The sequence below is a fragment of the Acartia tonsa genome, chromosome 9 (genome assembly GCF_053477335.1).
Source record: "Acartia tonsa isolate MP-2025a chromosome 9, ASM5347733v1, whole genome shotgun sequence".
Lineage (NCBI taxonomy): Eukaryota > Metazoa > Arthropoda > Copepoda > Calanoida > Acartiidae > Acartia > Acartia tonsa.
In genome coordinates, this window is record NC_137268.1 from 33,158,510 (window position 1) to 33,185,336 (window position 26,827).

Sequence of the window (26,827 nt, forward strand, 5' to 3'; positions counted from 1 at the left end):
ATATAAAAGAAAAAAAGTGGCAAAGTGGGAACTAGTTAAAAAAAGAAACTACAATAAACTATTATGCAGAAATTTTTTCATAATCTACTGGACTACTGGTTTATACTCGTAAACGAAGTCATGTGTCATACGATGGCGTAGAAACGTACGGACGTACAAGCAAACCTTACTTATACGGTAGCTTAGGAGTTTTGCAATTTTTTGTTAGAATGAAAAAATACCCAAAGAATAATTGATAATATTTTCATTCCAAAAAAAACGTAAAGGAGATTGAAAAATTATGCATGCTTATATGTAAGGGTGTATCTAGCATTTATTTTCGAAGGGGACGTCACACTTTTGGGAGGATTTTTACTCAGATCTATTATAGGATAAAATAGTTACCCTAACCTTAATCTAAAATAAAAAGGGAGTGAGGGCTGAAAATTAGCCTAAAACCATCTCAGGGGAATTCTAACTGTGCAGTAGTTAATGAGATCTTAATGGACAATAAAACAAAACCTTACTACATCTTATATTTTATATTTTATTTTAGTTTTGATGGGGTTTATTACACTTTACACCCCCCATACAAACGCCCATGTACCAATGTTATGAAAAATTATGCATGCCTCGTATGTTAAAAGCTCCAGGGGTGAACTTAATTGAATTACAAACAAGGACAATTTTATACAGATATATCGCAGCTTGGTTTACCAAGAATGAAGCTTTTTATACTGCCTATACTGGCCTACCATTGGTCAATTAAAATGTATACTGGCCTGCCATAGGTAATTTAGTCTGTGTATCGGCCTATCATTGGTAATTTGTTACAAATAGTTGATATATTCAATTTTTAAAACTTTTTATTCAGCCGAATGGGATGAATTAAAATTTTCTTTTATATTTTGTTTGAAAATTTAATGTATTCAATATTTATAATTCTAAGTAAACAATTTATATGTAAGTAGTTTAGAAGAATTAATTATGAAAAAAAATATTTGTTCATTTAACAATTTTAGATTTTTCCACTTTTGAACAAGGATGGCAACATCTATGAAAGCGGAGTTTAACATGTCGTAAAGACAACAAATGTAATAATAGTATGCTTCCTTTCTTATAAAATTGTGCCTAGAAAATCCAAAATCAAAGTAATCAACGTCTTTATGATAGACGTATGAACATTTTTGTAATGATAATAGAGTTGCAGCACTATTTAAATTGTATCATCGGCTACTGTAATAATTATAAAATTGGCGATTATAACAAGCCTAACCTAAATTATTCATATATCTTTAAATTTAAACTTTTTAAAATTGAAGAAATTTTAAATTTTTAAAGAATTTAAAAAAATATTTGTATCTTATGTACTTTGACAATGCTTTGTTTGTATCTAAAGCATAATTTTGAAAGCGAAGCCACTCTTCAAATTATTTTCTTTGAGTATTTTGTTTATTTGTGTTTTAATACTGGGTTAGGGTACGTTTGCTGCATTTCATATCATACTAGCGGCTGCGTCCCTGTATTCAAAGGATGGGCAGATAAATAACTTATATTTTTCGAACCCAGTAATAGTGTCGGACTGATTATGACGTAAAAATAAAAATTAGCCAATGAGAGCCAATTATTGACCAATGGTAAAAATTATAGTGGCCTCTCATTGGCTAATTATTTTTTTTACGTCATAATCAGTCCGACACTATTACTGGGTTCATATTTTTCCCAAGACATGGAATCAATCAATGAAATAGCATAAAACCACCACTGGAGAACTCAATCGGTTCTTCGTTTAGTAAGATTTAAACCTATGAAAAAATTTAAAATGTTTAAGATTTATTTATTATATTGTTTGTTTCAGGTAAGTTTTTTTTCTTAAAATAGCCTACAGATCGCTGCCATTGTATGCCATATTGTTCTTGTTATCGTCTGTACTAAATGATGTGTAAATATAGTTGAAATCAATCTTCTTCACACGCTAGAGGTATACAATACTGAATTTTACGGATAAAGGTATATCTATCTTTTTCAAAAGTTTCATTCCATTGAAGAAAAAAAGCATATTGGGTTCAATTAAGTATACATCCAAACCTGATATTTAGTAGCAATGCAACTCTAGAAGTTTAAAATGTCTGTCCCGGAATTAAACTGCCTGTAAGAAACGAATTGTAAAAAATGTGAATTTCTCAGCTGCTATTCAAGATAAAAGGCTGTAAATGATTTCTTGTATTATTATATAATTTACTTTGTCAGTCAGTCTATGCTACAAAATGGCATATGTCTATAGGTTTTGTGATTATTAATTAAGCATATTTCTCTTTTAAATTTACTTCATGACACAATACTAATAGAAACCTAAATCTACCACGCCAGACTAAAGAATATTTATTTATCTGTGTATTCCTGCGATTACTAAAGTTATACATCTGGCTCGGGGCGTTTTAAATTGTCGCACTAAACAGATTAAGGTGCCCATTAAAAATCTTTAAATTCTTTTTGGCTTGAGCATTCATGATGTATACCCCCCCTCCCCTAATTTGTCATTAAAAAGATTTTTTCATATAGATATTAGAAGTATATAAACTTTTTGGTTTAATATTAACTTTATTTGGAAGATTTTTTAGTGAAATGCGTATTCGTACGAACATCATACTCTTTGTCTAAAATCTAAACACTTCATACAATAATGTTATCATCCAATAAAACTATTAAAATTTATGGAGATATCAATCCAAATTTTCAATAATAACAAAATAAATCTTGCTATCTTTCTTAGACCTTGCATTAAGATTCATATAAGAATCAAAAATAATCTAGACAGAGTAACAACTCAATAACCATTTGAAGCATATTGATTTTAATAAAACTTTTGTACATATAGTCTCAATATGATAAAATATTCTCATATTAACTCAATTCAATGGCGATCCCTCTAACGATCAAGCATGATATGACAAGCGTAATAATGTAACTTTACATGTTGAGAATTCTGCATTTTCCGCAATTTCTTCTGCTTTCAATATCAAATGCATTTGCCAGTTTGTCCTATTGCCTTCTTTGCTTTTTATAATGAAATAGCAGTTTTGAAAGGATTCCGTCATACAAAACATGTATTTAAAACTAAATTAAGCAGATACTGATTGCTAGATATAATTTTGATGGTGAGATTTTTAATGTTTTCGGGCCATTTTCAGACATAGTTTGAAAAACAATAGTAAGATTATTAAATTTTTTTATGAAAGAATAGCATCATTCAGGATTATGTAATATTTATGTTTAATAGTCGATTTCAACAACTTGAGAAGCCACTGAATTATTGATTATTAAACTATTAGATTATATAAAATTGCATATATTACAAATCATCTAAATTTAAAAAAGTATTTCTGTAAGTAAACATACTTTACAATTGATATATAATAACTTGGATGTTGCACCAGATTTTCATGTGCTCCAACAAATACTTGAAGCTGGCTATTCCACCCCCTTTACCCAATCCCCTCTCATCCTAAAGAGTAAACGAACTGGCCAAGAAAAAATGAGGTTCGTATTAGCAACCTAAATTGACGTATCCTATATCCATTTATATTCCTAACATGAAGGGTAAATATTGTTACGTTGTATGTATGCTTGTTTTCGCTGCAATGCTTTCAAACCAAAGTATATTATTTTTAGCAGCTGTATTGTTTTTTTTTGTTTAAAGTTTAAAGTGTTATATTTATGTGATTAAATTTTGGTTATGCCCAATTAAACTGTCCTTTCTATGTATTATAAGAATGGATGTAGAATTTACATGGATAATATGACAGGCGAAAATTAGTCGTCAATTTAGGTTGCAATTTCCCCTCGCATCTATTGGTCTGACCGTCTATCTTGTAGGAATGGAGGGGTGGGGAAAAAAAGGAGGGGGTGGGAGAGATCTATATTTTAGCCTGGAACAGAGATAACTTTTTTATAGAACATGAAAATCTGATGAAAGATCCAAGTAATAATAAATCCATTATTACACTTTTTACAGAACTGCAGTGTTCTAATAATATGGCTTAATATTATTTTTTGCTTAGAATTCTAGTTTGCTTTGTTCCGTTGGTTCATGCTTTTTTTCTATGCTTATAGAGAGAGGTGAATTGTAGTAATCGATGTGAAATATAAGTGTATATTATGACAGGGGGGAAAAGGTTGCTATTTCCCCTACCATTAAATGGCCAGTTATTTTTTCCAGTAGGAGGGGAGGAGATGGGTTAAAGAGGAGATAGGGGAGATCGTTAGTTTTAACCCATAACAAGTTTCACTTTATTAATGGACATGAGAAGAGAATCTGTTTTAAGATCCAAGTAAAAAATCCATTCTAACAAAGATTTTATAATTCTAGGTACTAAAAATACTTCAATAAAATGCCCATTTTTTTTTATAAAACCATTAGATTTTAACTTTTAAGGGTGTTTTTTAAAATGATTAATAAAAGCATTTTTAAAAAATTATTTTTTAGCATTTATTTTAGTTTTCTTTCATACAACTTGATTCTTTTGCTAAAATGTATGAAGAACCCCTGTTTATGTGGGTAAAAAATAGTACTTTTTTGTGAGCTTTTCAATTGCAAAATTGGATTTTTCAAATTACACCCTTCTAATGGTGATCAGTTTTTTAATAATATAATATCATTTTGAAAGAAATATTTTTTTGCACATATTAAAAAGTTTTTTTAAAAATATATTTTATATATTTTGCTTAAATTTATAGAAATTTGCCGCAATAGAAATAGACAAATGTACAAATAAAATTGCGAAATAACATATTTTTAAAACATCAATCTTCTGCAATAAGAATTTGATTATAATTCTGTTTGGCGGATTCAGTTTTTACAACTTGTAATCCAAAATAAATTCCTATATTTAATTTAAAATAACACTTTGCAATTGTATGTTGCAACAAGAATGATAATGATAGAATAAAAGCAAAGTTTGAAACTGGAGCTAATCAATTTAATTGGAAAACGACTACTCCTACATTATTTCACTATTAAACAAAGATCTACAATTGCTGAATAGACTTGCTCCAAATTGTATGATGAAATGAAATCAGACAAACCTAAAAAATCAAACTTAAAACCATTAAATCCTATTAATTTTTTCCTATTCAAGAAAATTTTTTTTTTTTTGTAGAATAAGTCCCCCTCCCCCATCCGGATATCTAAACTGGTATTGACAAAGTCAAAACAAATATAAAAAAGTAGAACGATGTCTGTCTGTCCGTCTGTCTGTCTGTCCCTTAAGATCTCGGTAACCACTGAACCGATCGGATTCTACTCTTCAGGGTATCTACCTATTGGTCCTGTGGTGGTTTTAAGCTATTTTTTTGGGGGGTGGGACACCCCCAACCCCCCCAAAAACCAAAAAATCCCCCCCTCCATTTTTTTTTTTTTTTTTTTTTTTGAAGGAGATTTCCATGGTCCTTTACGATTTTCGCCATATTTTTTTTTTATCACCTCTTGGGGCAAAGCCCCTAGAGGCTAGGGGCGAAGCCGCTAGTATAAAAATAAAGTAATACGCTAAACAGCCTATTTAAAATCAAATTATCTAATTTTTTGTTTTGCTATGAAATAGAATTGACAGCATAAATTAGATATGCAACTTGCATCAATATTCAAGAAGAAGGTATAACCAACAAGCGAAATAAATCTAAAATAATATTTAAGAGGCAGATTAAAAGGAAGTCAATTATACTTTGTGCTGACCCCCAACGATAATTGAAATTCAATATAGATTTCGTGAATTTTTTTCCGAATTAATTTCCTTGTTTGAATAAGCTGATTAATATTATCTTGCAAATTTTTTTTTCTAAAAACTTCATTCTGGAGAAAAAAATATTGTTTGATGTTAGCAATAAAATGCATTAAAAAGTGTAAAAATCAAACTTGTATTTATCTATTGACGTAAGCATAATTTTCCTTAATTGTGAAATAAATTTTCAAAAATGTATCATGTCCTTAAACAGTGTTTAACGAGATTTTGTCCAAAACTTCAAAGGCAAAATTTTTGTAAGTTTATGTATTTTATCGTAGAAATCCCAACATAAAATATCTAGTAAAACTACAATTTTTCTTTATTCTTGGTAAAAATTGAATTATAAATTAACTTGAGAATACACCCGACTGCATCCATGAACTGCTAAATTATTCCTTCATTAAAATTTATATAATTCAAAGTTAATGTTTCTGTCGAAAAATTTTGAAGACATAAAATTTTAATGATTTATGTCACCTGGATCACACTATTATAGTATGGTCGTGGCTGATATGCATTGCATTTAATTTTCACTATATCATATTCAGAAGGGAGGGGACAATGGGCATATTATTACGCTAGTCCTCAAAGTTTAATAATAAGTTTTTCTTATTTGTTGGCCTAACAATTTTGGGGACTTTAATTAAATTATGAAATATTAGTTTATTAAATTGAGTGTCGTAACATTTTAACCACTAATTGTAATCTAAAGAAGGGGTAATTTTGTGTATTATCATTATAAATGTATGATGTTTGTATTATCCCTTTAGATCCCAGTATAATATTAGATCAAGTAGTTAGCATGACGATAACATAAAACAGTCTGATGTCGATATAATAACAGCTCAAAACATTGACAGGAGTGTCTCATACTATGACGACTAATTATTTTAAAATTAATTTTTTTTTTTTCATGAACTCTTATAAAAATTCTGGAGTAATCCAGTTTCCTTCTAAAATGTTGCACAAAGAAAGCATTTTCTATGTGTGTGTCTGTCGGTCTGTCCGTCCGTCCGTCTGTCTGTATGTGTGTGTTATTATGGTTGTGCTTTTTGTACGTTTAAAAGTATTGTGTGTTCGTGTGTATAAATCATTGTTCATGCTATACCACTAAATTAAAAATACAGCTAAAATTCAAAGTCTTGAAATCATTAAAAATGGTTTAGAGCATCCTTTAAGAAACACTCTGACAAGGATATTTATTTACAAAATTTTCACATCTATTAAAAATCAGAGTAAACCACTGCAGGGGGATAGGGTTAAATAATAGGGTTTTCTGACTCTCAATTGGGTCTTTGAAAATCAACCAATAGTGTCAGGAATAATAACACAGCCAAGTAGTAGAAAACAATTTGCTAGTAGACGAATAAGGTCCTTGGAAAAGGGGGACAGGTAGATATATGTACGTGTGTCTAAACCATGGATCTGTTCATTAAAAGATCGTTAAGGTGGCATGTGTCTATTTATTATGTTATGATATTTCTAAAAAGTTAATTTTCATGCATTAAACAAGAAAATTTGAGTTAAATTATCAAAGACTATCGATGGCTGCCTTATTTTCTGACGTACAGACATACGCAACCTAGTTATTAAGATGCTACGCTACTTAAATTGCTAAAATGAAAATTTTCCTGCTTTGAAGGTGCATCGTTTAAGTATGTTTGTGTGTTATTAGGCAGCAAAGGAGTGTTGGCTAAATAGGTTTATTAGAGCTACAGCTACTCTACAATTCACAATCCTTATATTAAATTAACAGGATGTCTATCTGTCTTTTGTTTGTTTGTCTGTCTGTCTGTGTGTTTCTAAGGCACTCGCTAATCACAGAGCCGATATGATTTTTATGGTAGCTTCGCATAGGTCCTAAGAAGGTTTATGACTATTTTAGGGGAATGTACTACCACCCTCCAAAGAGAAATCGCCCCTAGAAAGAATTACCGCCCCTACCAAAAAAAATTTTTTTCAACCTGTTTCTTCTTTAAACTATAGTTGATTATAGGGGGTCGACTTCACCCCCCTTCCTCTCAAGGACCCTTAGAGGACTCTAGGGGGCGTAGTCGCTAGTCTTGAATGAAATATACCCAATATATTTAGTATACATTTTTTTATTTGGCTTATTTCAAACTATTTGATGACTAGATTTATTGATGATCTATTGTCATATCCTTGAATGCATGATTTAATTGAACTTTTTAACATTTATAATTCTATGAATATTATTATTCATTTTCGTAAAACTTTAATATATTAATGTGAACATTGATTGTCATTACATTTTTTATGTATTTTCTAACTCTCTTTTTTAGACATTTTTGAAATTTTAGAAACTTTTGGTAATTTATTGACTTTTAGTTTGATAGCCTCTTTTAAAGTTCCAGATATTTAGAGGAAAAGTAAAATAAGCGATGTAGAAACAGCGTATAGTGTCCAAGAAAAAATCACGTCATACAATATAAATGACTAATGATAGGCCAGTATACAATTTACTATTAGTCAATTACTATGTATACTTGCCTATCATTGGTCATTTGTATTGAATAATATCATTTTTTATTGGACACTATTTGCTGTTTCAGGGATGCACTTCCCGAATGATCACATGTAAAATTATTCCATTTGTTGATGTGATTTATAGGTTAAACTGTTTGGACACTGCTTGATTAAACCAACCAATTAAGATAAGATAAAAGTAATCAAAGTTTTTGAATCACCGAATAAAAATAAATATTTATAAAACTTTGGGTACCAGTACAATGTACAGACAACGTAACCTCCCTTCCTCAAAGCTGATAGAATATAGCTGCATTAACATAATAATATGAAAAAATTATTGCAATTACAACAAGAAAAAGTTATTAGCAGACACCATATCAATCACAATAAAAACTCTATATTTGTATAAAACATTAAAAAAAAACAGGAAAATAAATGTATTATGATAATTTCTTTTCATATGAAATGGTTTTTTGCTAACTTTTTGTTTCCTTACTCCTTCCTAGGATATCAAGCCCCTAGTTTCTAGGGCGCAACTTTTAGTGTTTTAAAAACCATGTATATTCAGGGCATAACATACATACTACATAAATGATAATAATCTGGAGAAAATTAGGGTTTTTAGCCTCTTATTGTACTTTATTATGCCACCAGCGGCTACGCCTCAAGCATAATCAGGCTCCTTATTCAAAAAGGAGGGGAGGGGGTTGGAATCTCAGCCTAAAACCACCACAAGGCATATGTAAAGCTTCGCTAAAATGAAGAACTTCATCGGTTTAAAGATGGTTTAATTGATTTATATGAAGCATCAGATAAATTAAAACCTTACTACTTTATGTGTATAACAGAATAATTAGTTACTTACTAAAAAAGGGTTCTTATAGCGTCATTTCTTTGGCGAAATAACTTATTTGCAGTTTTGTTTGAATGCTGTAATAATAATTCACTTACTTTTTTGCCAAGATAATTATATAATTTAATTGTCAACGAAAAAAGCAATTAAGGACAAATGTATACTTTAATAGAACGGGTTTTGCTAAAACAATTACTGAAATTAATGTAATTGTTAGTTAGATGATTAAATTCATAGCAAAAGGTGTTCCATTTAAAAAAAAATAATTTTAATATTCTATTTCAAAATTTATGTTATACCAAATAAAACAGCTTTTAATATGTTGTTTTTATGATTAGATCAAACATCAGCCCCTATATTTTTTGCTATTACCAACTGTTTCTACATTAAAGTCAAATTTAGGAGCTAAGAGACAATATTTAAAAATATTCATTGACATTTTTGATAAAATATAATAATATAGCAAAATTTCTCGACTTTCTTCTATGAACCAGAAAGTCTCCCTTTTTTTATCGTGCATTTTTACATTTTAAGCCGCTCCTCTTTTCTCTATCTTTTTTTATTCTCTCCTATTTATCTAAGTATCTTTTTCAATATCTCTCCCCCTTTTTGTATACATTACATTTTTACGAAACAGTAAAACCCTTTTCTCAAATATAATTCTAAAATAATTACAATCCTAAGTTTTTGTGGATATTTCCAAATTGTTTTCGTTGATTTTTTGTTCATCAAATTTGCAGGATTTTTTTTCTGTTTTATATAATTATTTGTGTAAGCCATTTATGTCAAGTTTAGCGGTATTTCTTCAAAGTGGCAAAAAATCACAAAAAAATAAATTAAAATAAACCAATACTAATTTTCTTAAATAGATAAAAACATATATTTCTATATACAAAATTGCGACAGATACATTTTTTCGCTGTTAGATATTTGTTTCTTTTTAAGAACATCTTTTTCAACAATATCTTCTTTCTGAAGCATCCCCCATCCCATACATGAATTCACAACCCCTCCCCCGCCAAAGCTGTTGATCCGTTTTCCCACTTCCCTACGGTTGTTGTTGTTGTATTAACCCCCTCCTTGTGTGGAATCAACAACAGTGCAAGAAAGCCTTCTTCAACAGTTTTATGTTATGGTAGTTGTGTCGAGTCGTTAGCCAACAACGTTTCAAAGCGTATATTTAATCCCACCACAACATTTAACAACAACCCCACCCCGTACCACCACCACCGCATCTCATCTCACCACAGCACAGCCCCTGCTATCTATTTATCCATCTATCTATCTGACTATCTCTAAAATCAACAACAAAAGATTTGAGATGAAGCTGGGAGTGATTTTTATGAATATTTGCACCCAGAGTTAAAACTTCTTTGTGTCTACAAAATTATCATTACAACGAGAAAGAGAAAAACGAGAAATAAAAAATCAACAAAAAAGTGAATAATTAAAAATACAGAAAATCGAAATACCAAGTGATTTCTTTTGAAAAAAGTGAGAAAAATCTACGATTTTTTTGATAACATAAAGTATCAAAAAAGCCTCGAAAATTGAGCGTTTTAACATGGCAGTGTCGAGAAAATTAAAATCAAAACTGGGAACTAAAAAGGTTAGAACTTTGGTTTGAATTTTATGACAAAAACATAACACTATTGATCTAAAACAATAATTTTTTTCCAATATTTTTTTTATCGCTTGAAAGGTCAAATGAAGATAACTAAAATTATTTTAACTGCAATGAATGATTTTAATTATATTGAAATTGAAAAAAATGAATATATGTCAAAATGACATATTCTAAAAATTATACATATTATTTTTTCTATTGTAAGAAATTTAAATAGATATTGAACTTGGCATAGATTTAGAAATTTGATACAAAGGTTTACAATTAAAAATGTTATTAATAAAAATCATTATTCAATTCTGACTAATATATAATTCGACAAGAAAAATCATGTCCTTGGGTAGCGTGCGAAGCTTATAACATTTAGAAAGTATGGTCAATAAATCTTTGAAGATTATATTTAATACTTAATTATTTAGAAGATGGAAAGAAAACGAAGTATTGGGTTTCGTCGTATTTTCACATTAGCTTTTGACAGATTATTTTAGTTTAGGTTAGGTTAGTAAATGATAATGATTGCCCTGCTGGGTTAGAGCCCTCTGCAGGGGCTAGAAATAGAAGAAAAGCTACTGTGAAAATACGACGAAACCCGATACTTCGTTTCTTTCTATGATCCAATTATTTAAAAGAAGGTAAGGACGGACAGACCATTATTATAAAGTGTATCTGCGATACTAATAATTCACAGAGATTTAAAGGGATAAGACAATGGCCGATAAATTGATATACATCCCAAATGATGATACACAAAAATACCCCTTTTGTAGATTAAAATAAGTGTTGGAAACGTGTAGATACTCAACTTAATGAGCCAACCAATAAGAATTCATTAAAGTCTCCAGATTTGTTAAGCCAACGAATAAGAAAACGTTATTATAAAACTTTGTGGACTAGAGTAATAAACAACCTAGTGTCCCCTCCCTCCCTGAATAATATGGCATGAAAATTTGATTAAATAATCAGCTGTTATTATAGAAATTGACGTCAAAACACATAATAATATCACACATAAAAAGACATGTCAATACAATATTGTCAAATTTTAGATTAGCTAAAATACTCTGAGATATTCCATCCGTTCCGTTGTTTTCTTGTTTAGTAACGGAATTTAAAGTTTTGAATAGAAATCTAAATCATTTTAACTGTCTATTTTTATATTTTATAATCATCATCATCAGTTGATTCTTGGAATGTTGATTTTAGGGACGATTAAGCACATTTTTTGCGGCATATCTCTATAATAATATTCGAAAATGTAAATATGCCTCTATTTTTAGTTTTTTAGTTGTTTCAAATATAACAAGGATGACAACATCCATAAAAGCGAAGCACTGAAACGGTAGGACAAACGGACATTAACACTTGTATAGTGTCTAAACTGAATTATCAGAATATAAAAGTATAAGAGTCGAAGCAAAATTGTAAGTAAATTTGTTGAAAAACTTCTTGATACAGGATAATGTTTATTGAGTTTATGGACATACTTACATTTTTAGGATTTGATTATAGAGTTGCTTCGCTTAAAATATTGTTCTTTGTTGTCCCAGGAATCAATATACCAAAAATCAGATCAAACGGATAATTAGATCACATAAAAATTTGCTGTTAAAAAATTAGAAAAATCAACATGTTTAAAATGGACGTACGGACATTCTGGTAATGATTATAGAGTTGCTACGCTTTCTAAATCGTACCTAACTACTACAGGAATCATCATGCAAAGTTTGAAATCGATAGGACAATTCTAACATGCCTAAATTAACGAATAAAAGCTATCTATCTCGGACGGACGGACGGACGTACGGACGGACGTACGGACGGACGGACGGACAGACGTACGGACGGACGGACGAACGGACCGACCCTAATTATAGAAAAGCTTCGCTTTTAAAAAGGGCATTTAATCTTTTTTTGTTAATGTTTGTATGATGTTCTTCGCTTTATGGAAGTTAAATGCTTGTTAAATTGAAATTAGTAATTTAAAACAATATGTACAAATTTGCATTCAATAATTGATAGCAAAATGTAAATTTTATAACCTCATTATAAATATGTAATAAGTCGTAACTATGAAATGAATTTTTTCCAGTATGGCTTCGAAACTGATTAATATCCGCTGGATTAAAACTAGTTCTCAGCCATACTGAAAAATCATGTATAGCATCGTATTAAAGACAATTTTACAGGAATATTAAAAAAAATCCTAAAGTTATTACCATGTTTGTTAGTCAGACCTTCGGCCTCACGGGGCTTTGGCTTTAATCTTAGAATTTTTCATATTAATATCCACGGAAAGCTGTCTATGATACAATGCAATAGCTAACTATTATCATTTTTTAAATTAAAAGACTGCTTATGATTATGATAAAACGTGGGACTTTTGTCGGTACGTTCATCTTAACACTTACCTACAAAAGATACAAAATATTAAAATAATTAAATCATTATTGAGGGTGGATGGTGGTAGTTCAGGATCTAATTTAATACATTACATAGGTATAGTTGCTACATATATGGTTTTCTTGAGCTTTACATATATTTTTGAAAAAGTTTGATTTCTAGATGTAGAACACAATGCGATTTTAAAACCAACTTTTGTACTGAAAGCAGTTTTTTGTGGTAATTTGGCTTGTGGGTATTATCCTCTTAGAAATTTTTTTTTCAATATTGAAAATTTGAGTATCCCCCCCCCCCCCCCCCCCCCCCCGACAGCGAACTATGAACTCTGGCCGCAGCGCTCGGCTCCCTAGCCTGCCTAGCCGCAGCGCTCGGCTCCCTAGCCTGCCTAGCCGCAGTGCTCGGCCCCCTTGCCTGCCTAGCCGCAGCGCTCGGCTCCCTAGCCTAAAACCTAACCTAACCTAAAATAGTTGTTCGTCGGTAGTCGGGGGGGGGGGGGGGGGGGGGGGGGGGGGGTACAAAATTGAAAAAAAGAGGATAACGCCGGCTTGTGTGTTTTAAACTTACGCACTTTATGGGTCTTCTAGGTGTCTGCCATTAATTATGTATTGTACAAGTTCTGACCCTGAATTTCTCTGTTAATAGCAAAACAAACTTTAATTAAAAATTTAACATGCAGGGATAGCGAGGCTATAGAAAACGAACGTAAAATAACAACTAACCCCCCCCCCCCCCCTCGCAATTATAGAATTGATTTTTTCCCGCTTTAATATGATATTACAATGTGTAATATTGTAGCTATGTGTTCTAACATAGTTTACTAAATGACTAATAATTGAAACTAATAACAATGGATAAAGGCTTTTGAGAGATCATTTTAAAAGTTCAGTATAGGTTTAACCCTTAACGGTCGGGGGGGGGGGGGCGTTGAACGCCCCCCCATCCGGTTTTTTCTATCTCATTTTCTGTGTGTGAAAGATAAAGAGCCCAAACTGCTTGACTTTTTAAGTATGGGTATGACACATAACTGAGAGTTGGAATTTTTTGAATATCTCCATCCTGGCGGGCACAGGATGCCAGCAAACCTGGCAGGGTCATCCAGGTAAAGAACAAAAATTTGTTTTTGATTTAAACAAAGCATTTTATCTTACCAAAAAACTAAAATATCCTCTAGTAGTACATCATCATATTAAATACAGGTGTTCAAGTCAATTTCAGGTTCCAGGTATGATCCTGCAGGTCCTGATCCTCCAGGTCTCCAGAAATCTTTAAAATGCTCCTGTGGCCGCAATTTTTGACTTAGAGACTTCAAATTTTAAACTTAAGCTTTTCTTACATGTCTACATAATGTATTAAAATTTCATAAAGATCCGCCGTTTTCCCGCCGACCGCCGACTGCGGCGGCTGGCAGCTGCCAAGTACAGCTGCGGCCGCTGAAACTTATGTTTTGATATTTCAAATATAAAATTTAAATAAAATAAACATTTTCTGCAAAAAATATTTTCTTCTAGCTTTAAAAATAAAAAAATTACAGCCGTTTGAAATTTTTAAGTAAAAAAGGACCTAAAAACAAAGGTTGTTAAATAAAAGGGTGAAGGAAGCGGAAATTGACCTTGACTTACTTAAGGTCGGAAATTCACCATAACACAGGGGACTTGCACAAAAAATTTTAGCCCTCCAGCTCTAATAGGAACTGAGATAATGAGGGGGGGCGTTGAACGCCCCCCCCCCCCCCCCCCCCGACTGATTAAGGTGCGGCAAGGGGCCCGACTGTTAAGGGTTAAGTTGGTTTGAGTTATATGCTTTTCGATCATTTAATAAAAACCAAATTATTAGGAAGAAAAATTCTTCATTACTTAAATTATATTACTTATTTGAACTGTAATAGTTATTTAGCGCATCGTATTATAGACTTCTTATTATAGCTTTCCGCGGATATGAAAGTCAAAAATAATAATAATTGTTAGCCCTGAGGCCATAATTGAAAAAAATACTTTATCCAAAAAGATTTTATTATTTTTGTAAACAGAAAAACTTTTTTTTACGATACATGATTTTATTACATGTTAGACAAACAATAGAAATACACACACACACACACACACATCTATAAATAGAACAAGGATAACAACATCCAATGTTAACTAAGGAAAGTAAGTGTTTTAAATACAATAGGCCAAAACAATATTTATCCTGAATAAGAAATATTTTGACCGTGTTAAATAAGATTCTATGATTTAATTTTCTAAATTGCTTATGGACGAAAGTAAACTCTGCTCTTAAAGGACATACATACAAACAAATTATACAGTAGAGTAGCTACGCTCATAAAAACTCACATCTATATATAAATACACTGTGTAAAAGACCTTGAACCTTTATTTGTGAATATTATATACAATAAATATTGATTAAATCACTGTAAAGAATACATTCCATCCTTAAAATCTTGTACTACAGTTTAAAATAAAATTTTTTAACTAGGTTTTATCCTTGTACACCTGTCTGTCTGTCCGCCAAAAATAGTTTATGGTATTTGTAGCAAAATCACTCTTTGTCTCTCTCTTTATTATTATTAATCACTTTAAATTGAATTCTTATAGGTTTCACAAACAAGGATTTTGTATTAATATGGACTTTTTTATTCTTGAATTATTTAGCCTAAATAAAGGAAAAGTATACAGAAATGTATCAAAATTATAACTGTAGGAATCATTTTTGAGAGTGTAATAATATTAAATATCTGTTTTATTTCATATTTGATGAAAAGGTGGCATCTTTTATAAAATGGCATTGAAAATTTTGATAGTTTTCCTTTGATTCAATAATAACAATAAATCACTGCATGATAGACTCGAAATAAAGTATTACCAAACTTTACCAATAAACTGTAAACAAATATGATAAATATACAAGCAAAATAAAAAGTTAATGTTGAGATTCAATTCCTTCTCGTTCCTTCTTAAGCATAAAATGAATTTGAAAATTTTTAACATAAACTTTAATATCCTTATCAGGATGTTGATTTTATATGTCGTCTTTATGACAGGTGAAGATGTTATGAATATATTTCTTAAATTATGTATATAAAAAAATATTGTACAATAATATCAAATTAAATTAATAATAATTTAATTTTTTTTGTTTTTTTTTGTACCAGAATCATCCCTGCAATGAAAGAAGAAAAAAATTTGTTTTGTTTTACATAGCAGACTAAATGTATTATGATAACATACAACGTCTCTTTGTGAGTTCATATTTATAATATTGATTTTTATAAATGAATTAATGAAAAAATATTTGTTTGAAATTTGACTAAATGTCATATTGTATAATTTACTTAACCCTTAACAGTCGGGCCCCTTGCCGCATCTTTATTGGTCGGGGGTGAGGGGGTGGTGTTCAACGCCCCCTCCCCTATTATCTGAGCCACTATTAGAGCTAGAGTTCTTAAAATTTCTGTGTATGTCCCCTGTTTGATAATAAATTTCCGACTATAAGTGAGTCAAAGTAAATTTTCGCTTTCTTCATCCTTTTATTTAACAACCTTTGTTTTTAGGTCCTTTTTTACTTAAATATTACTAACGGCTGCCTTTATTTTATTTTTTATTAATATTTTTATTAATTATTAATATTTTATATTAAAAATCTAAAAATATATCAGCGGCCACAGCTGTATTTGGCAACTGCCGCAGTCGGCGGTGGATCTTTGTGAAATTTAAATATGTTATGTGAACATATAAGAAAAGCTTAAGTTTAAAATTTGAAGTATCTAATTCAAAAATTGCGGTCACAGGAGGCTTTAAAAAATTTAAATTCTCAGTTATTTGTCATTTAGTTTTAGCCCTCTATCTTTCTCACACAGAAAATGAGAAAGAAAAAACTGGGGGGGGGGGGGAGGGGAATCGTTCAACGCCCATAAAAAGCATTATTTAATGTACTTCTAGTATGAAAATAATTATTAAAAATTAACTAATATCTTTAAGACAATAAATGAGTTTGAGTATTTGTTTATCTGATGTTTAAAGCGTGAAAAAAAAGATTTTACAGAAACTTGGAAGGTAATATAGTATTTTTATCTTTTATACACTGAATGAAAAGGAAAATAGCCATTCTCGTAAATACTGCAATAAATAGTAATTGGTTTTTCATAAAGCTAACATTTATGCACAAAATCATGGTAGATAAACAAGTTAAACAATTTTGAAAAGTTTAATATATACATTATAATTTCTAATTGTGCATTGTATTAAACACCAATTGAATTAGAGATATTTTTTTAAAATTCTATTTTATAAAAAGCTACCTAAAATATTTGCCCATTTGTTTACATTTCCTCTAAAGGAAGAAGGGACAATCAAAATTATACAGTAGCTTTGCTATCAACATTCATTGTAGAATATAGAAGAGAAGCTAAAAAAAGAGGCTAATAATGTTCAACTGGTACATAGATATTACAAAAATTCATACCAAAAACATATCAAAATTATATAATGTGTATATAAAGATTATTTCCATGAAAAGTATTCATTACACTTTAGTTATTTTGCAATTTTTGTTTAGTTTTTAAAAAAAAATTAAATGACTTGAATAACTTTTAAAAGTAATATGTTTTTATTTTTTTAACTATAGAAAGGCTAATAAATCTTAAATTTTAAGTAATTTTGAATTATAAGGTAAAGACATTTTTTAAAAAGGGCTTGTATGTCCTTAATATTAACATCATTACTCTTGATTTAAATCCAAAAAGGCATATAAACTCCTAACAATTTTTGCATAGCAAATTATTTCAAGCAAAAGTTACAATACTTTTAAAAGTTACTTTTTCTTAGGTCTTATTGGAGACAGCTGAAATATTCAGTGAAGATTCTTTTGACATTTATTCTTTACAATGCCTTTTTGTCTGTCTGTTGGTCATGCTTCAAAAGACATATTACATATTCTCTCCTCTCATTTGTATTTGTTAAGAAAACTTAACATCTGCTCTCACTTTGTGCATTTGACCATTACAAGATTTTTTGTGCTTTGCTACTAATGGTTGTTGTCATAAATGTTTTATTTTGACAATGATCAAAGTATAACCCAATAAATTTTAGCATGTTAGTTTGTTCTGAAATTTTTGCAAGGGGGTACTTTCATGAATAAAAATATATCACAAATACAGTTTGTCAAAAATATTAATAAGAAGAATGTTCATAAAAAAATAATACTAAAATTTTTGTTCTGATCCCACAATATAAGTTTCAAATTAGTGTGAAACTGCATTTTGATACTCCGTGCATCATTTTACTCACAAACCTGTCGCATAACTCTTTTTTTAATTTGAATCCCAAAATAAAGCTTGGGCGTCTTTGATTTTTATCCTTATATAACAGTAACATGATGTCTATTTATCTATTTGTCTCAAAGGATCTCGCTAACTGCTAGACAGATATGGTTTTTCTTTACATTAAAGCTTTATATAGTCCTGGCCATGTTTATAACTATTTTGGGAAAGGGTATTTCCACAATATTAAAATTGCTCCTAACAAAAAATAACCCTCTAAAATTTTTGAAAAACTATGATCTTAAGTGTAGTTGCGACTCTCCACCCCCCCCCCCTCCCTCCCCTTCCTATCCCCAAGTGTCCCTAGAGGATTTAAGGGTACGTAGCCGCTAGTCCTTATATGGAAATAACGGGATGTATGTATATCTGTCTCAAGCAAAGGAACTCGTTATCCGCTGAACAGATGTGGTCCTTGTTTTTTTTTTGTAAAACTTAAATTAAAAAATAGAGGGGATTAAATTATAGTGCCCATAATGATTGCTAGGGGCGTAGCGTTTTTAGCATGGCAAGCATCGTTTTAGAATTAATAAGAAAATAAATGTTTCAGTTAATAACAACCCAACAAATGATGTCTATAGCAATTTGATCAGCTGATTGGTTTTAATACTAGATGTTTTTTTAAGTAGCGCAGCTACTCTAAATTTAGGAAATAAATCTAATTTTGCTTAGAGTTTACTTTTAGGTGTTTTAAACGTTGTAAATTGAAGATTTTATTTTGATAATTAACATTTTACAACAATACCCTCTATAAACCTTGAGGAAGTTTGATAAAATTACGTTTATTTTGCAAGCTTTTTTGAAAATACTTCATTATTTTTATAATTCTGACAAAATAGAATTTCTGTTTAAGTAAATAACATGGCCACAAAAAGGTTTAAGCAGTTATTGAAATATTTTATTACCATTCTTGCTAATTAAATAGTCGTTAACTATGTTTAATTTGCATTTTTTTAAAAGACAAGAAAAATATCCTACTTAAATGCTACTTTTATGAAGTTATCTTAACCCTTACAGCTCGGGCCCCAATTCCCACCTTAATAGATCGGGGGGGGGGGCTCAAAGAGCCCCCCCCTCTATCTCGGCTCCTGTTACAGATAAAGACGTAAAATTTTTTTCTGGTGGTTCATGTGTATTTTTAGAGAAAATTACTTTTTCTAGTCATAGCGGCCAGGCCGCTCCTTAGCCGCTTTTTAGCGGCCAGCCGCTAAATTTTAAAACAGCTGTAGAGCGGCCAATTTTGCAGCTAGGATGACCAAATTTTAGGACGAACTTTTATTTTTCATAACAAAAAAATTACTTTTTCTGATCATCGCCGAAAAACGGCAAATAACGGAAACCGCCATTTTCGGCGGTTACGGCGGTAAAACGGCGGTTGGCGGCGCCAATTAATATTTTTATCTGTTTGATGTTGCTCAAGGATTTACCAAAAAAAATTATAGGTCTCTAGCTGTAATAGAAGCCACGATATTCATGATATATGTCTGTAGTAAAAGCCGGACAAAAATCGGTCTTAAAGTCGGCCAGGGAGCGGTCAAACGGTCATAACACAACTTTTCTTAGAAGGTCATTGATATCTAAGTATTCACCAAAAAAATTTTAGGTTTCTCCTTATACACAAAAGTCATAATGTAGAAATTAAGATTTATTTAAAATTTTTTCTAATTTTTTTTGCTACCCAACCGACTTTGACCGGACACTACGACCGACACAGACCAGATATCCTAATAAAATCAACTCTAGCCGACGTATAATTACTAAACTTAAAAAGTCATGAAGTCACAGCTCTCCATCTTACCTACTAAAAAAATGAGATTGAAAAAACTAGAGGGGGGGGCTCTTTGAGCCCCCCCCCCCCGATCTGTAAGGGTTAAACCTTTTCCAAAAGTTTGTTTTATAAAAATATTTTATTTTCCATTGATTTTATTGATTATATAGGTTAAAAATATCAAAAGTATTTTTTAAAGGCTATAGATTAATTTTGATTAATTCCGATTTTTAATTTTTTTAATTTATTTCAAATCTGAAAGAATATGCCTGTCTTTTTAAAGAATAGATTATATAAAAAAAACTAAATTAAACATATTCAGGCTATCAAAAAGTTAAAAATATTTTTTTTTTACTATTAAATCGCTAATTTTTAAAATCATTAGATTTTAAGCTTATTTTGCATGGAAACACACTTTTTCAGTCATTTCTTCTCAACAATGGATCTTAAACAATTATTACTGAAAACTTTTATAAAAATGTTATTAACCAAAACTCCAAATAAAGGAAATAATTGCCGTTTGCGAAAATGTGTGCAAAAAGTTGCCAATATCTCGTTAGAAGGGACTTAATGTATTTTAATTTTTACTGATTACGACTTAGTGGACTATAAACTATTAGAAAAGTATCACTTCAAGGTGGAATTTTAAGGGTCAACTTTTTTTCTTTTAAAATTCGCAGTGAAATATAATTCATAATTAATAAAATACACAATGTAATTAGAGATTTTATTCAATTGATTTTCAAACTTGATATTCTTTTTTATGAAGCAGTATGTTTTTTTTTTGTCTGCAGCTTAAGATTTTAATGCCTACCAAACTGATTGAGTTCTTCATTTTAGGGAAGCATCCCGTTTTGTTTTTTTGGGCTTTTTTGTTTTTATGTTAATTTAGATTGGGATGGTTTTAAGCTATTTTTTGCCCTTCCCTACCCCTTCAAATGCAGATGCCTTACATGCTAGGGACTCAGCTGATAGTCTTAGATATGTTTTTCCATTATAAGGAGTTAATATCCAATAACTTTACACAAACATAACAAAATTTAAATTAATTTAAATTTAATTAGATTTTGAAGGAAGCAAATATTTGTCAAGAAAAGACAATTTTTCCAATGTATTTTTTTCCAGAGACAAAATGGTATTCTTATTTTGATGATGGTGGCTATTTTTAGAAAAACTAATTTTCTGATAAGGAAAAAATAGGATAACAAAATGTTTAACATATTATATAACAATTTTTTTTCTATAGTTTTCTGATTTTTATACTACATTCTGTAGTTTAACCTATACTTCGATTCTTACAGAAACTCATTTTTGTTGCATTAATGTTACTTTCCTAATTTTAATATTCAAAATCAGGTTTTTAATCTAAAGCTCTTAAAAACCAGGGATCTAAAGGGATAATACAATGGCTGATAAATTGATATACATCCCCAAAGTTGATACATAAAGTTACCCATTATGTAGATTAAAATTATTGGTTGAAACCTTTGAACTATCTACTTAATAAACCAACCAATTACATTTAGTAAAGTCCCCAAAGTTGTTAAGCCAACGAATAAGAAAACGCTATTATAAAATTTTGGGACTAATGTAACAAACAGCTCATTCTCTCTTCTTAAAAATAGACATTTTAATCTAAAACTTTGTTTGGCCCTTAAGATCAAAGGACAAAAATTAAATAATTAAATTAAACTTCTATTTTTGTAATTTATTCATCTTTATCGATATATTTGATCCAATATTTGAAAATCTAGAGATAAAAAGTAACATTGTTTACTCTTCTGCTTTGGACAAAAACAAGGATGACAACATTCACAAGTAGGAAGGCACAAAAAATCATGAATGGACAAAGAAGGTGTATCAACTATTTTTTTTATAGCTAGCCGGTTCTTTTAGTAAGTAGTAGATGTAAAATTTTTCATAGAATTCAGATATGCAATCGGTTTTTTTTGTAGACCTCTTATTTTTTAAGTAATTTAAGTTTAAAAAAAAAAATTAAGTCGATTTTAAGGTACTAAAATGCAACAAAAAAAAAGAAAGAAAATGGTCATTATGAACAAAAATAGTAAGATCTTTAATTTGACACCTTACTTTTTCAATTCTGTCAGGTAATTATTGAAAAAATCGATTTTTTTAAACCCACGAGAATAAAAACTTTGAACTTAATTTTATTATTTCACAAATAAAAAAATATGGGTTCATATATACCATTAGAATCAGAAAAATATTACGAATCCATTGTAAGCAAAATTGAAAAAAAAAGTTTACAATATAGTATATATCTGGTAAGCCGAGCGTACTCGGCCCACGGGGTAACGAGTTCGGATTCAACGGGCCCTAGCCTTTAAGTATTCTACCAAACAAACAAGCAGGATTCAATCATACAGAATTATATATTTAAACTGAATAATATTTACAAGTTATGTTTACTATATATATACAACAAAAATATGACAATAGTTAGGTTTGAAGGGGGTGTGGGGCGCTAGGGCTTAGCGCCCGACGGTAGACAGGCTGTGGGGGCAGCGGTGGTAAAAGGGGAGGCAGTGCCTCCCGATTATATAAGTGCATGATGGACTCGTGATAGTTGCATGTTCAAGTCCCCTCCCCACATTTAGGCAGGCTTAGTTTGACCGCCGGGTGCGGGGTTAACAGCGGTCATGAGATGGATAGTGATATAATAGGATTAGTGCGGTGGGTTTGTTATCATAAGTCACAGCGAAGCAACTCTGTATTGGGCCTGTCCGTATGGTTGTCGTATTACCACAACCTCCCCTTCAAGGGTTGCGTGGCTCTTGAGACACCAGGCCTTGAACCTGGGGATACGACAGCCGGCTCATGCGCCGGACAGGCAGTTCCTGGGGCACAGCTCGATGGAGGACAGCTCGGGCTACACAGGCTCCTCGGGACACTCGTTGCTCGGTCTGACTGTGATTGGTGATCAGCATTGTCAGCTCCTGGTTGGCTTCTAGGCGTGGGTTGGCCACGGCCAGGCCTCGCCGCTGGAAATTTTGCCTCGTCTGCAGGATCAGTTCTGTCTCGGCTGGTAACTGGACACGGAGGCCTAGGCAGATTCTGGTGGTTCCTAAGGGTGGAATGGTGATGGCAAAGGGCGCATAGAACTCCATGGGGGCGCCTGCTTGATTCAGGTTGCTTGGCCTCCTAGCTCCTACCCGGATGGGGATGGCTGTCATCAGCAGGGGGCACATGGCTTCTTCTTCTTCTTCTGGGGCGGCTTCTTCCATCGCAGTGGCTGGCTCTTCTCCTACAGGTCCGCTGCTGGCTGGCAGGTTCTCCATGTCTGCGTCAGGGTTCCAGATGGCATCTCTGAGTGGCTCTGGAGCAGGCGGCGGCGGCGGTGGTTCGTTGGGTTGCTCCTGCAGGTTTTCCTCCACTGGGTCACGATCTTGGCCGCTAGGCTGTGGGGCGGCTGCGGCTGGCTGGTTCACTGGGAACTCTCCTGGGTTACTAGCTGCGGGCGCCGCCGCTCCAACTGGCAGCTCGGTGGCATCCTCGTCGCCGTCCACGTCAACTTGGATGTCCTCTGGGATCTGGTGGGCAGTCACATCTCCAGTGTATTTGCGCAGTCGGCCTACATGCGCGGTAACTTCTGAGATCCTGGCTACTGGAGAGGCAGGTTTGATGACATAATGGACTTCTGTAGCTTTCCTCACTACTTTCCAGGGGCCAGTCCATCTCTTGGTAATCTTGGCTGCCTTTCCTGGCACCAGGCGAGGGGCCAGGTACCAGACCAAGTCTCCAACCTCATACTTGGCCGTGCCTTCGTAAGCTGCCGCGCTCCTCCTGATGGCTCCCTCCTCCTTCTGCTGGATGGCATCATAAACTGCATAGTAGCGCTGCAACAGAGCTTGGACGTTGGCTGGAACTGAAGCATATTCGGTCTCTGGCAGCCGTAGCACCATGTCCACCGGAAGTTTGGCCTCTCTCCCAAAGAAGGCCAGGAACGGGGTCACACCAGTGGACCTACAGGCCTTGGTGTTGTAGGCAAAGGCGATGGCAGGCAGGTGGGGCTCCCAGTTGTTATCGTCTCTGTCTAGGAACAGGCGCATGCCTGTGTTGAGCGTCCTATGAAACCTCTCCACTCGGTTGGACTGCGGATTGTAGGGTGGTGGATGTGTCAGGCCAATCTCAAGCCGGGAGGCCAGTTCCTGGAATACCTGGCCGGTAAATTCCATTCCATTGTCGGAATGGATCTTCAGGGGGCATCCGAACGTGGCCAGGTGGCGGTGCAACAGGGCTTCAGCCACCGTGAGGGTGCGCTTGTTGGGGATGGCGTAGAGGCTGACAAACCGGCTAAATCCATCTTGGCAGGTGAGGATGTAGCGGTTCCCAGCTGGAGTCTCTGGCAGGGGCCCCACCAGGTCGATGAATAGGACTTGCTGTGGATACCCCTGGCGGGAGGGCACGTGGATCCCCTGCTTCAGCCTCTCCTTGGTAACTTTCTGGACACACTCAGGGCAGGTTTGTACCATCAGGCGGACGTCACGGGCTAGGTTGGGCCACCAGAAGTGCATGGCAACGCGGGCGATAGTTGCGTCCATCCCAAAGTGCCCAGCCATGGGGGTCCCATGGGCTAGAAAGAACGCATCCTGCTGGAGGGCCGAAGGCAGCAGGTATCTTGTCCTCTCTCCCGTCAGAGTCTGGTCAGTGGTGGTGAGGCAGCCATGCTCGTCAAGGCCCAGGGCTGAGAAGCGGCTGGCGTACTGCTGCTCGTCTCGTTCCTTGCCACGCAGCTCAGCCTTGGTTGGGGCCTTGCCATCAGCCACCCATTGGCGGACACGGAGCAGGAGGGGGTCCTGTGTCTGGGCTTCCAATACTCTAGCTGAATCCAGTCGGGCGGCAGGAGACCGGCTAGCTGCGGGCTCCCCTAGCTGGGCCAGGGTGTGGATATACTCAGCCTGCTCTGCTAATTCTTCGGCGCTAGCCGTTGGCATGTTGGCATCTTCCCGGCGGCTGAGGGCGTCGGCGTTGGTATTCTGGGTGCCAGGCCTGTGGCAGACGGTAAAGTCTAAGGCCGCTAGCTCCTCCTGCCAGCGGGCCACCATCCCTGTGGATGTGTTCAGTGATTTCATCTGTAGCAGGGCAGAGGAATCAGTGTTGATCTGGAAGCTGCGGTAGGACAAGATGCCGTGGAATTTTCGGATCCCATAGATAATGGCGGCCATCTCTCCCTTCCAGGACGGGTAGCGCGTCTCAGGGTCGGTTGTCTTGCGCCCCACGGCGGCAATCAGCCTCTCCTTGCCCTCTTGGCATTGACTCAGTATGGCAGAGATGGCGCGGCTGCTGAAATCGGTGGTGAGCTGGAACACTGCTGGTAAATCAAACCTGGGCGGCGCTCGGATGGGGGCCTGTCGGAACTTGTCCTTGAGTTGCAGCAGCTGGGCTTCCATCTCAGGCGTCCAGGTTAGGGCCTTGGCCGTCTTCTGCCGATTCATCTCGTAGGTGAGGTCTGCATACTCTGGGATGAACAGGCGGTAGTATCCAAAGAAGCCCAGCAACGCCAGTAAATCCTTGGGGGTGCTAGGGGCTGGCCAGTCCAAGATGCGGTCAATATAGTCCTCTTGCATGGCTATCCCCTCTCGGCTGAGGGTGTGACCCAGATAATCCACTTTGGACCGGAACAACTTGGTCTTGGCAGGCTTGAGGCGGATCCCTCCCCTGCGGTGGGCTTCCAAGACCTCTCGGAGCCTGGCCAGGTGGGCCCAGGTATCCTGGTGGAAGGTCAGGACGTCGTCAAGGTATGACTGGAGGTTGGCTGTGCCTAGTGGGTTTAGGACCCCTGCAATAAACCTGGAATAGACAGACGGTGCCGTAGCCAGGCCAAAGGGCATCCTTTTCCATTGATACAAGCCCCTGGGGGTGGTGAAGGCGGTGCAGGGCCGGCTGTCCTCAGACACACGGATGGTGTAGTATGCGGCCACCGCGTCTAGAGCACTGTAGACACGGTGCCCGCCAGCTCGTTCCACCAATTGCTGGATCCTAGGCAGGGGGTAGCTGTCCAGCTCCAGACACTTGTTGAGGGCCCTGTAGTCGACGGCCCAGCGGGTGCTCCCGTCCTTCTTCTTGATGGGCACCAGGGGGCTGCTCCAGGCGGAGTCCGACGGCTCTATGACTCCTTCCTGCAGCCAAGTGTCCAGTTGTTTCTCCAGTTCAGCCTCTTGCCGCGGGTTCAGATCCCTAAATCTCTGGCGGATCGGCTGGGTCCCTGGCTTGAGGCGCAGCTGCAATTCAACCACATCTGTGCAGCCGGGGGTAGAATTAGAGAAGACGTCCCTGTACTCTGACAACGTAGTCCAGACCTCCTTCTTGAGCAAGGGGTCCTTGCGTAGGAACTCATTGTCTTCCATCTCCAAGGCCTCCCACAACTCTTGCATGTCTATAGGCTCAGCAGGTTCTTGGACCGAGTGGAGACGCGGGGGAGGCGTATCAGAAACTTCCAGAATGTCAGGTTTGACCAGCTCCCCTGCCACTGGGAGGCCAGCATCCAGCAAGAGGGGCACCTCCCCCTCATTGACCACCAGTACTCTAAACACAGTGGCAGAGCCAGGCCTGTGGGCATACAGGCCCTCTGGAATAACAAGGTCCTCCC

At 34.6% G+C, this 26,827-nt stretch overlaps 2 protein-coding genes across 6 annotated transcripts in view; one reads left to right on the top strand and one right to left on the bottom strand.

The window, feature by feature from the left end:
* LOC145328805 (uncharacterized) overlaps positions 1 to 26,827 on the bottom strand; it is a 243,393-nt gene that overhangs the window by 155,282 nt on the left and 61,284 nt on the right. The window lies entirely within an intron of this gene.
* The window catches only part of LOC145328807 (neuronal calcium sensor 2-like), an 84,023-nt gene that overhangs the window by 17,273 nt on the left and 39,923 nt on the right, over positions 1 to 26,827 (top strand). Inside the window, exon 1 of one of the 2 annotated variants that reach the window (XM_080172681.1) lies at positions 10,240 to 10,711. The exons of the other annotated variant lie outside the window; for it this stretch is intronic. Within the exon in view, the coding sequence (XP_080028807.1) occupies positions 10,667 to 10,711 (45 nt within the window). The 5' untranslated portion in view covers positions 10,240 to 10,666. Of the gene's footprint in view, positions 1 to 10,239; positions 10,712 to 26,827 lie in introns of those variants that run through there. 2 annotated transcript variants of the gene reach the window in all.